This window comes from Bufo bufo, chromosome 3, assembly GCF_905171765.1.
Source record: "Bufo bufo chromosome 3, aBufBuf1.1, whole genome shotgun sequence".
NCBI classification, from domain to species: domain Eukaryota; kingdom Metazoa; phylum Chordata; class Amphibia; order Anura; family Bufonidae; genus Bufo; species Bufo bufo.
Window position 1 is genome coordinate 439,465,097 of NC_053391.1, and position 13,141 is coordinate 439,478,237.

The 13,141-nt window shown below is 43.1% G+C and overlaps 1 protein-coding gene across 1 annotated transcript in view; it reads left to right on the forward strand.

Annotated features, from left to right (window-relative positions):
• Window positions 1–13,141, forward strand: part of CREG2 (cellular repressor of E1A stimulated genes 2) — a 49,226-nt gene that overhangs the window by 12,384 nt on the left and 23,701 nt on the right. Inside the window, exons 3-5 of the mRNA XM_040422311.1 lie at window positions 4,913–4,995; window positions 5,084–5,510; window positions 10,790–10,959. Of these exons, the coding sequence (XP_040278245.1) occupies window positions 4,913–4,995; window positions 5,084–5,510; window positions 10,790–10,959 (680 nt within the window). The remainder of the gene's footprint in view (window positions 1–4,912; window positions 4,996–5,083; window positions 5,511–10,789; window positions 10,960–13,141) is intronic.

Here is a 13,141-nt window from a genome sequence, read left to right on the forward strand (position 1 = left end):
ACGTCCTGACTCTTGGTAGCGTGAATGGAGTAGTGGAACAAGCAAATATGCAAGCTCCCTGTAATTCTCGTTTTCTCCTTCGAGCTATGGTGGCGCTAGACTCAAGAAAATTTTTTGTTGAGGTATTCATTGACTGTGGTGCTGGGCTGAACCTTATTGACTTTCTTTTCCTTCAAAATCTGGGTCTAAGTACGTGCACTTTAGAAAGGGAGATTCCGGTGTTTGCAATAGATTCTTCACCTCTTTCTCAAAGGAGTCTCACTCATATTGCACATGCTATTCAGTTAAGGTTGGGGGATTCACATGTAGAGCTTATTTCTTGTTTTGTCATGAGGAATTTGCCTGCTCCTATAGTCCTAGGTTTACCGTGGTTGACAAAACATAATCCAATTATTGATTGGCAGGCAAGACAAATTATTGGTTGGGGAGAGTTTTGTTCGGAGAATTGTCTTGGCACATCTATCTCTGGGGTGTCCACTGCGGTTCTACCTCAATATCTCTCAGACTTTGCGGATGTCTGTTCGGAGGGTGGGACTCAGGAATTGCCCCCTCATCGTGACTATGATTGTCCTGTTAATCTCATCCCAGGAGCTAAGTCTCGCCTTTACAATCTTTCCCAACCTGAAAGAGAGGTCATGCGAAAGTATATCGCCGAGAGTTTGGCAAAAGGTCATATTAGGCTATCGTCTCTGGTGGCAGTAGGTTTTTTCTTTGTTAAGAAAAATGATGGATCACTGAGACCATGTTTGGATTTTCGGGAATTGAACCGTATTACGGTCCGGGATCCGTATCCCCTTCCTTTGATCTCCGACCTTTTTGATCAGATTGTTGGTGCCAGGGTGTTCTCCAAGTTGGATTTGAGAGGGGCCTACAATCTGATCAGAATCAAGGAAGGGGATGAGTGGAAGACGGCCTTCAATACACACGAGGGTCATTTTGAGAATCTGGTTATGCCTTTTGGGTTGACGAACGCGCCAGCAGTATTTCAGAGATTCGTCAATGACATTTTTCATCACTTGGTGGGGAGGTGCGTGGTAGTTTACTTGGATGACATTTTAATTTACTCTCCTGATCTGAAGACCCATCAGGATTATGTGAGACCGGTGGAACCATCGCCATTGCCTCCTCCTCCTGTTCTGGTCGATGGGAATTTAGAGTTCGAGATCTCCAGGATTCTTGACTCTAGAGTTCTTCGGGGTTCCCTTCAGTACCTGGTACACTGGAGGGGAATGAGAAACCTGGACTGCTACATGCTGGAACTGAATCAGCTTTAGAAAGGAATCCAAGTTCTGTTTGGGATCCAACGATGGTCAGGTTCGAGTATGGAGCGCTTCAATCATGTGTTTGCTTTCGAGTGTTTGAACTGCTTTGCTCATCACCAGCATGGAGGTGAGAGCACAACATGAGGCTCACAAACTGTCTAACATGGCACCAGATTGGTGTTTAATATTGGGCTCCTCTTCTTTCATCTTCTGTGCACTGACACTGGCCAGTGCGCCATGACTCACATCATCAAGAGGCAGAGCCGCTATTCTTCTTTGCACTGCTCTCTTCATAGACAGTGCAGTGTCTCCTTTTATGGTGCACCATCTAGTGGGAAGATTGCATTACTACATCAGGGGTGATTAAACTGTATTTATGATAAATCTCATTACTTGCTGATTACTAGGAAAGTATATGTACCATTTCTTTACTCCATAAAAATGGAGAATTAAAGTGCAAAACCATACCTACAGCCAACAGAGTCACTTGAATAATGTCCTGCCACACTATACGTTTCATTTTGAGGATGATTCATGCTCAGCTTATTTAATACCATCTAAGGCCTCTTTCACACAGGCGTGTCCGGATGCGTCCCGGTGCATTGCGGCAAACCCGCGCGAGTAGGAACGCAATTGCAGTCAGTTTTGACTGCGATTGGGTTCCGATGTTCAGTTTTTATCGCGCGGGTGTGTTTTGCACGCGCGTGATAAAAAACCGACTGTGGTACCCAGACCCGAACTTCTTCACAGAAGTTCAGGTTTGGGTTAGTTGTAGTGTAGATTGTATTATTTCCCCTTATAACATGGTTATAAGGGAAAATAATAGCATTCTGAATACAGAATGCATAGTACAATAGGGCTGGAGGGGTTAAAAAAAAAATCTAATTTTTTTTTACTCGCCTTAATCCACTTGTTCGCGCAACCAGCATCTCTTCTGTCTTTAACTGTGAGCAATAGGACCTTTGATGACGTCACTGCGTTCATCACATGGTCCATCACATGATCCATCACCATGGTGATGGATCATGTGATGAGCGTAGTGACGTTATCAAAGGTCCTATTGCTCACAGTTAAAGACAGAAGAGATGCTGGCTGCGCGAACAAGTGGATTAAGGTGAGTTACATTTTTTTAAAATATTTTTTTTAACCCCTCCAGCCCTATTTTACTATTCATTCTGTATTCAGAATGCTATTATTTTCCCTTATAACCATGTTATAAGGGGAAATAATAATGATCGGGTCCCCACTTGCTTGCGGATGCTTGCGATTTTCACGCAACCCCATTCATTTCTATGGGGCCTACGTTACGTGAAAACGCACAATATAGAACATGCTGCGATTTTCACGCAATGCACAAGTGATGCGTGAAAATCACCGCTCGTGTGCACAGCCCCATAGAAATGAATGGGTCAGGATTCAGTGCGGGTGCAATGCGTTCAACTCACCCATCGCATCCGCGCAGAATACTCGCCCGTGTGAGTGGGGCCTAAGTCTTCTCTGTGGCCCACACAGACCAGACCTGTTGCTCCATGCGCAAAGACACATACAAACACTGGAAACATGAATACATTGCAACTGCATTACTGCTATACCTACTATATGAAAATTAGATGCTCTTTCTGCACTTTTTTTAAAATCAAAACTGTGTTGGGCCAATCTACCAGCGACAAGGTGGCTTCCAACAGATGGGACATACACTATAAGACTACAAATTTCAGGGCAATGTAAAATCCAGCTATATCATACTCTGATTGAAAGCATTTTTGCATTGTACTTTTGACTGTGCACTCCCACCCATCTGTCCAGGGCTTTTAATGAATATAGCTATATTTTACATTGCTCTGAATGACCCCTAGACTGTTCCTATGATACATATGATCCAACAGACCTGCCAAACTGTTTAGAAGTTGAATATTTACTCGTCAAAGGAGATATTTAGAGGTTTGCAATATTAGATGAGCCTCTCACTGTGTCCTCCTGCTACAAATTAATTTTATTGCTATGCAGTATGGTGCTAGTGCTTATCGCAGTTTTACTTGGGACCCTTCAGAGGTAGGATCATGTAAAGTACAAAATAGATTGATACAGAAATTGATTGGTCTCCCACCGACTGAAAATATGAAACAAACTTCTTCTGTATTGTTCTAAGTCCTGTAAATTCAGCAGCACCCGCACAATGTTTCAGGGGAAGCACCACTACTCTGCTCAAGTATATCAACGCTGCTCAGAACTGAGGCAGATATCTGGCTTAAGGCTGGACAGTCTGGCTCCCAGGCTGGACAGTCTGGCTCCCTGGCTCCCCTTCCTTTTATTTTAGAATATCAGAGAGCTATTACACCCACTATATCCAAGCTGTTATTGTAGGCTATCAGAGAAGAAAAGTACAACTTCCAGCATGTACAGACTACTACTGTAATCTATCAGAGGAAAGAACTACAACTACAAGCATATCTGTTTCTCAGTGGAAGAAGGAGATGAAACACTGAACCTGTAACATGTACATTTTCCTCTCCCCATACAAAGCTCTGCTCCTCATGTCACATAACGTCATCACAGGTCCTTTCCCACCTCTTCCCCTCCCCACTGCTGAACTCTGCCCCCTCCTGCACTGATCATATGATGGTGATGCCATCACAGGTCTTAAAGGGTTGTCTCACTTCCACAAATGGCATTTATCATGTAGAGAAAGTTAATACAAGCCTCTTACAAAGGTATTGTTATTACCCATAATACTTCCTTTACTGGCTAGATTCATTTTTCCATCTCATTATGCACTGTTGGTTTCCATGGTTATGACCACCCTGCAATCCATCCGTGGTGGTCGTGCTTGCACACTATAGGAAAAAGCCAGGCCTCTCATGTGGCCAGGACCATGGGACTACACATTAGGGTAGTACTTTTTCCTATAGTGTACAAGCACGGCCATCGCTGCTGGGTTGCAGTGTGGTCATAACCATGGAAATGAGCAGTGTATATCAATCCAGCCCGCAAAGGAAGCAATATGGACAATCACAATACATTAGTAAGTGCCTTGTATTAACTTCCTTGATATAATAAATGCTATTTGCTGAAGTGAGACAACCTCTTTAATGAAGCCCTGCACTAGTGGTGGATCCACCGCCGCTTCTAAATGAAAGCTTCCTTGTTGTCTCACATTTAGACCATTTTGCACGACCACTTCTGCGCTACAATCACAGACAGAAATATGCCTAATTTAGGAGTATTTCTGTTTCATAAATGACCCCCTAAATCTGTTGGCTTTTAGTCCTCAAAGTAGATCTTCTCGGGACGCCTCTTACCCTAAGTCCATTGTTTTAGCTCTTCACTTTTTTTCTAATTTGTCTGTTTTAAAACATTTACATTTCTGAACTCGCAAAGTTTTTTTCACGGAGATCCTTCTGCTTCATCACATTTAGTGCATCTATACGAATGTAAATAAGGTGCGCAAATCAGCTCTTGAATTGGATTTTATATACTAAAACTTGCATTCCTAATACACTGTATTCGCTAAGTTTTAGTGCATTACACCTCTGTGTCAAGAGGACATTACACAGCAGGATTACCTCTATGAACTGTTGGAGATATTTAAGCCTTTTTTTCTTCTTCAGCATACTTAAATTACTATTCCTTTTTATATTGTCTTTGTTTAGAGGGGAAAATATAGCTGTGAAAAACAGTTGTTCTTGAGCAGACCAGAATTTTCAATTGCCCAGCAGATGGTGCTCACAGACTTGTAGGCGAAAACACCTCCTTGGCAAGAGGAATGTAGAATCCAGCATCTTCTGCCTGCACAAAATGTCTGAGTCTGCCTTCAATTGCAGAACAACTGCCTGGGCATCTTATATGCTGTGGATTGTGGGATGCAGTTTACTGTCCTATTCTCAGGGATATGTGATTGTAAATTCTGTGTCATGGTCAGTCACCAATGAGGTAGAAGAAGAAATGGACAGCTCTTCCACTGAAGATGCCTTACCAGCACTACTAGAAGACACAATCAGCATGTGGAAGCAGAGCTACCCAGCTTCAGCTTACAAGGAGCAAAGGGAGATGAAGTCCAGGCCAGGGCCTGATATATCCAAACAGATGATCTCACCATCTAGGATGTTCTCCTACAAGAGAGAGAGCAGCACAGTCACCCAGAGCCCTTCTTCTTTAGCTGCCCTCCAGCACAAGCTGCTAACAAATGCCAGAATATTAGCCCACAAAAGCAAATGGGGGACCCTGGCAACTCTTTCAACCCAGGAGACTGTAAGTTCTTTGTGTCTACAATTTGCAGTTACATTCATACATCCCTGATATTCAGGGTTCATTGTCTTGGTTTACATCTGCTGTACAGTTACTGTATGACATGTCTTTTGTTTTATGCGGTTTTATGCTGATTTGCTGTCTGAAAGACATAGCTTTAAGGTACTTTCACACTAGGGTTATTCTTTTCCGGTATTAAAATCCGGTAAAGGGCCTCAATACTGGAAAAAAACGCTTCCGTTTTGTCCCAATGCATTCTGAATGGAAAGCAATCTGTTCAGTATGCATCAGGATGTCTTCCGTTCTGTCCCTTGTACGGTATTTGACCGGACAAAATACCGCAGCTTGCAGCGGTATCTTTTCCAGCCAAATTCCGGAACACTTACCGCACTTTCCGTTGAAATGTATTAATGCCGGATCCGGTACCAAGTGTTCCGGAAATTGACGCATCGCCGGATCCAGTTTTCCGGTCTGTGCATGCGCAGTTCTTTCTAGCTTTGAAAAAATTAAATACTGGATCCGTTATTCCGGATGATACCGGAAAGACGGATTCGGTATTTCAATGAATTATGGCTTGTTTTGCGGTCCGCAAATTGCGGATCTGCAAAACACGGATGCCACCCGTGTGTCTCTCCCGCAATTTGCGGAACTGAACGCCCTTTATAGAAATGCCTATCCTTGTCCGCAAAACGGACAAGAATAGGACATGACATAACTTTTGCGGGGCCACGGAACGGAGCAACGGATGCGGACAGCCCACAAAGTGCTGTCCGCATGTTTTGCGGCCCCATTGAAGTGAATGGGTCCGCACCCGAGCCGCAAAAAATGTTGAACCAAACCACGGTCGTTTGAATGAGCCCTAAGTCTAACGGATCCGTATACGGAAAAAAAAAAACAATTTGCATACGGATTCCCGGATCCGGCAGGCAGTTACGGCAACGGAACTGCCTGACGGAGTCTAACAACACTAGTGTGAAAGTACCCTTATACATCAATGGTCCTTTATGGATAATGTTCTACTGTCGCATATATTTGTGAGACCATTATTTATTTATTTATTTTTATTTATTTTAGATGAATTTATTTCACTATTTTATAACTTGCGAAAAATTATAATTTGGCAACACAATACTAAGTTTAGTGTATGTGGAGGAGACATCAACAAAATGCTAAGTACTAAGACTGGAGATTTCTCATGAGAGGAATTCTATAAGGCTACTTTCACACTAGCGTTTTTATTTTCCGGCACTGAGTTCAGTCAAAAGGGCTCAATGCCGGAAAAGAACTGATCAGGCATATCCCCATGCATTCTGAATGGAGAGCAATCCGTTCAGGATGCATCAGGATGTCTTCAGTTCAGTCTTTTTGACTGATCAGGCAAAAGATAAAACCGCAGCATGCTACGGTTTTATCTCCGGCCCAAAAAAACTGAAGACTTGTCTGAATGCCGGATCCGTCATTTTTTTCCATAGGAATGTATTAGTGCCGGATCCAGCATTCAAAATACGGGAATGCCAGATCCATCCTTCCGAAAAAAAGGTGAAAAAAATAAATGCCGGATCCGTTTTGCTGGATGACACCGGAAAGACGGATCCGGCATTTTTCTGACTGATCAGGCATTTTTAAGACCATCATTTGGCATATGTTTTGCCGGATTCGGCAGGCAGTTAGTGTGAAAGTACCCTTAGTCAGTTTTGTTTGAGTCTGTGTTGTAGTCATTTGCCTCAAATTAATAAAAATGTCGCACATTGTTTGATAAATTTTGCGCATGTTTAAAAATAACACGTTTGTCTAAAAATGTTACTCCACTAACACCTCCCCCCCCGACACACACCCACACTTTTTAAAAAATGGTGAGAACAACATAAAATCTCAAGAAAATTGCAATTTTTTGTTAAAAAATGCCATGCACCAAAATGTGCAACTTTTTTTATACCAGAAAACCAGAGTACAGGGCTTGATAAACCCACTTTGATAAATTGGTGCTCAAGCCTATGTTCCAAAGCCTTGGATGAGGGTATGCCACTGTTGCGGTGTCTGAAAAAAGTATATAACACGAGGTACCAGATTCTGAGTTACAATTGGCTTACTTGCTGTAACTGAGAAAAAAATGTGTAAGCGTATGTTACTAAGCATATTTGACAGCAAGTTTGAGGGGGCAGATGTTAAAATAAGAGGCAGCCCCATTTGGAATATTTTTGGTTATTTTGTAATATAAAAGAATAAAAAAAATAGTCTACTTGAAACAAAAATATTTGAGCAATAGGATGAAAGCATGTTGGCAGCATGCTCTATGTGAGCTGTGAACAACAGTTCTAGATATTTGCTTTACAACAGCCACTTGTACTACTGTAATCAGTAAATGTCGATGTGTCATGGTTAGGGTAGGTTCACATATGTGTTATATATTCTGTTATAACCTTCTGTCTACAGGACTTTTTTCTGTCTTACGTAATGGAACAAGACAGAACCACTGTCACGGTCCCTCAGGTGACTGGTGTCAGGAGATCAAGGAGACTGGCTGAGCATGGAGGAATCTAACAGCCTCCTTGATTTCTCTTGATTCAGTGTTGATAGGGTTAATGACCACTTCCCTTGTCTCAGCTGTTGCTCAGTGGTCATCAATTTTACCCTTTATAGTCTGACCCCACCCTTCTGACTATGCGGTAGATTGCTTCATTTGGTTTTGGAAAGAGCTGGAGTGTGGTTCTCCTTGAGTTCCTGCTTATCCTTCTACAACAGAAGCTAAGTGTCTCGCTTGTTTGGATTTTGTCTTTTCCCCTTGGTTGTTGTTACTAGGCCTCAGGGAGACGCTTGTTCCTTCATCTTGGAAGGAACGGGTTGTCTCAGCCCTGCCAATATTTTTAGGGCTCCTCAGGGTCTCCAGGGCTTCCAGGTTCCTGTGTATGGGCATTTCTACATTCAAGGGGTGCCCATACGGTTAGGAGTCAGGGCCAGGAGTAGGGTTCTTTAGGTGGTGACCCTTTCCCTTCCCTAGCGTTGAGGCCTAGTGGCTTTTCCCTTCCCCCCCTGGTTGTCAGTGTGGTGTTTACTCCTTTACCTCATCCGTGACAACTGTTATTTGTGCCAGTAGAACTCTATTAGGACGGCTCAAAATGGAATGCCTCTAAAGGGTTCCGTTTTGCATTCCGTCCTTAAATTCATTTAACGCATATGTGAACCCACCCTTACTGGGAGGGGGGGTGAACTATCCCCAATCAATGTCTGACTGGCCCATCGGGGAACTGGGGGGATCCTCTGGTGGGCCCAACCCTCCAATACTAGTACTTCTCCTTGGCACACTGTGTACTTGCAGAGGAGGAAGCAGCTATTTTCTATCAGGAAAATAAAACCTCCACCTCCTCCCTTTAAGGCTACATGCACACGACCGTATGTGTTTTGCGGTCCGCAAATTGCGGATCTGCAAAAAAAAAAAGGATGCATCAGTAGATCCATTGTAACAATGCCTAAAACGGACAAGAATAGGACATGTTCTATTTTTTTTGCGGGGATACGGAACTGACATACGGATGTGGATAGCACACGGTGTGCTGTCCACATTTTTTGCGGACCCATTGAAATGAATGGGTCCGCATCCTTTCTGCAAAAAAATGGAACGGACACGGAAACAAAATACATTCGTGTGCATGAGGCCTAAGTCTGCTATTTAGTTCCTGAGTTGTGTGTCAGTTTGGTGTTTTAGTTCTTCCTGGTTCTTTCTGACTTGTTCCTGAAACCGATATCTTTAGTATTTGTGCTCCTTCCAAGTACGTCTGGGTTCCTGAAGTTATTGCCAAGTCTCAATGTGCTACTATCCGGTATGTTTGGGTCCCTGTAGTTATTACTGTTGGGCTGATTTCCTGTGGTATGTGTGAGGCTTTCTCTAGCCTAAGTGTCTGTTCAGTCTGTGTATTTCTGGACCTTGTGTTTCACCCAGTACGTCAGCTGCTTTCTATTCCAGAATCCTCCTGTGTGGTGTCTTTCCGATTATTAAAGAGAAACTAAACTTTTGTATACATTTTTTTTAACCTGTCCCTAATGGCCTAATAACGCTTTTTGTAATATAGTTTATTAATGTTTTGTTGTACTTTTAATACACTTTTCCCTGTGCGCTTACAATCTACTTCTCTGTGTACGGAGTAAACATATTATCAATGGGGCCGCAGCACAGGGAGTACGGGCAGGAGTGCATATTGCTGCTCCTGCCTTTGCTCCCCGGAGTTTTACTAAATCCTGGCATAGTACATGGGTACTCTGTACACTGTTGAGAAGTCAACGGTGTACAGAAAAGTAGATTTTAAGCGCACAGCAATACATGCACTTTAGGTAGGGGAAAGTGTAATAAAAATACAAACTACATTAATAAACTATATTATAAAAAGTGTTATTAGGGCATTAGGGACAGGTTAACAAAAATTTATACAAAAGTTTAGGTACTCTTTAAGCATAGTGTTTCCACACTACCTGACTCGTAAAAGCGACAAGTGGCGATAACTGGCATGTTGACAAACGGTAGGCATTGCACAAACTTCCCACATGAGTCGATCCGTTGTTTGAGGTTTCAAGTGACTAAAAAACTTTGCTTTCATTCTGGCTTTATGCCCCTCCCATGTACAGATTGGAGCTGGGTACTTAAAAATTAGATCATCTGAATATTTTAGTGACACCTATTTCCACGATTTGCATAATCGTATGGCTTGTCCTTCTTGGTATTTCAATTTCAATGATGAGTAGTGTATGCTAGGATATATATATATATAGGACAAAAAATTGGACTGCACTCCGGTAGACTTTCCAAAGAGTCAATGAACTTTATTCACCCATAAAGTGGCAAAGAGCGACGTTTCGGCTCATGCATGAGCCTTTCTCAAGCCGCTTGAGAAAGGCTCATGCATGAGCCGAAACGTCGCTCTTTGCCACTTTATGGGTGAATAAAGTTCATTGACTCTTTGGAAAGTCTACCGGAGTGCAGTCCAATTTTTTGTCCTATATCAGTGGGTAAGCACCTATTGCCTTACTTGGGCTCTGCACCCTTTTCCCTCTCTTTTTCTTGGATGGTTCTGCTGGTGGTTTTTCTTTTGTGTGTTATATATATATATATATATATATATATATATATAACTGCATGAAGGTGAAGGTAAAACATTACCTTGTAGTAATATAATTCCATACTCTAAGCACACCAGAGATGTATTTCACTAGAAAATATAAATTCAGCAGAGCGCAGATAATATTGTGGTAATGTGTCTTGTATATGTAACTTTCTTTTGTCCTATTTTCAGATACATGGAGTGCCTTTTGGGCAAGTTCTCTTAACCAGCGATGGCCCTATGGATAACAGTACTGGAGTTCCATACTTCTATATTACTCCAAAGTCAAGCTTCATTACAGATTTGATAAAGAATCCAATTGTATCTTTCACATTTGCAGATCCAGATGGAGATATTTGCAGGTAACAAGAGAAATACTTGCTTTGCAAATGTACTTACTTAAAGGGGTTGCCCGGTTTTCTGATATTGATGACTTATTATCAGGATAGATCATCAATATCAGATCAGAGGGGGTCCAATTCCTGGCACCCCAAAAAAATCATCTGTTTGAGTCGCTGTTGCAGATTCGGACAAAAAAAAAAGGACAATATTTTGTCAAAATGCTAATGTTCATGTTTGCAATGTTCCTGTATTCTGTCACTATGACAGAACAGAATGCAGGAATCCTAGCGCAGATGTGCACCAAGCCTAACTTTAGTAATTCCAGGTCCAATACAATAAATAACAAAATTTTAACATTTTAGGAAGTGGGAACTGTGGCTAAAAATGATGCAAGTGGTATAACAGCCAAAGTATGAAACGAAATTATATACAATATGTACAATACATATGAATTGGGTTAGCGTCCTCCCATCGCAGCAGTGAATATTCGCATCCTAACAGACTACCAGTTTCCACAAGGACTGGAATAACCAACTGTTTTCCCTCCCCAGTTATTTTTATTTTTTTGCTACTGACATTAGCTTTGGCACTTGCCTAGTGATACCTGAGCCAGTTAGCGACCTGTGTTCACCATGAGTAATCCCTTTAATGCTGATCCTACTAATGAAAAATGATGATCACAGGGCTGATGGATTTACTGCATAATGACAATTAAAGTGAATCAGAACAGGCAAAAAAAAAAAACAGCCAAAATGTTTTATATTTATTGCCCTGATTCTGTAGTTTACAGAAACACCCCATATGTTGTCGTAAACTGCTGTACGGGCGCATGGCAGGGCGCAGAAGGAAAGGAACACCATATGGTTTTTGGAAGGCAGATTTCACTGGGATAATTTTAACCACTTACCGTCACACTAACGCCGAAAGGCGTCATTTCTGCGGCGCTCCCAGGTCACACTAACGCCGATTGGCGTCATCTCGCGTGAGCCGAGATTTCCTGTGAACGCGCGCACACAGGCGCGCGCGCTCACAGGCGCGCGCGCTCACAGGAATGGAAGGTAAGAGAGTTGATCTCCAGCCTGCCAGCGGCGATCGTTCGCTGGCAGGCTGGAGATGTGATTTTTTTAACCCCTAACAGGTATATTAGACGCTGTTATGATAACAGCGTCTAATATACCTGCTACCTGGTCCTCTGGTGGTCCCCTTTGTTTGGATCGACCACCAGAGGACACAGGTAGCTCAGTAAAGTAGCACCAAGCACCACTACACTACACTACACCCCCCCCCGTCACTTATTAACCCCTTATTAGCCCCTGATCACCCCTGATCACCCCATATAGACTCCCTGATCACCCCCCTGTCATTGATTACCCCCCTGTCATTGATCACACCCCTGTAAAGCTCCATTCAGATGTCCGCATGATTTTTACGGATCCACTGATAGATGGATCGGATCCGCAAAACGCACACGGACGTCTGAATGGAGCCTTACAGGGGCGTGATCAATGACTGTGTTGATCACACCATATAGACTCCCTCATCACCCCCCTGTCATTGATCACACCCCTGTAAAGCTCCATTCAGACGTCCGCATGATTTTTACGGATCCACTGATAGATGGATCGGATCCGCAAAACGCACACGGACGTCTGAATGGAGCCTTACAGGGGCGTGATCAATGACTGTGGTGATCACCCCATATAGACTCCCTGATCACCCCCCTGTCATTGATTACCCCCATGTCATTGATCACCCCCCTGTAAAGCTCCATTCAGACGTCCGCATGATTTTTACGGATCCACTGATAGATGGATCGGATCCGCAAAACGCATACGGACGTCTGAATGGAGCCTTACAGGGGCGTGATCAATGACTGTGGTGATCACCCCATATAGACTCCCTCATCACCCCCCTGTCATTGATCACACCCCTGTAAAGCTCCATTCAGACGTCCGCATGATTTTTACGGATCCACTGATAGATGGATCGGATCCGCAAAACACATACAGGCGTCTCCCTGGAGCCTTCCAGGGGGGGTGATCACCCCATATAGACTCCCTGATCACCCCCCTGTCATTGATCACCGCCCCTGTCATTGATCACCCCCCCGTCAGGCTGCATTCAGATGTCCGTATGATTTTTACGGATCCACGGATACATGGATCGGATCCGCAAAACACATACGGACATCTGAATGGAGCC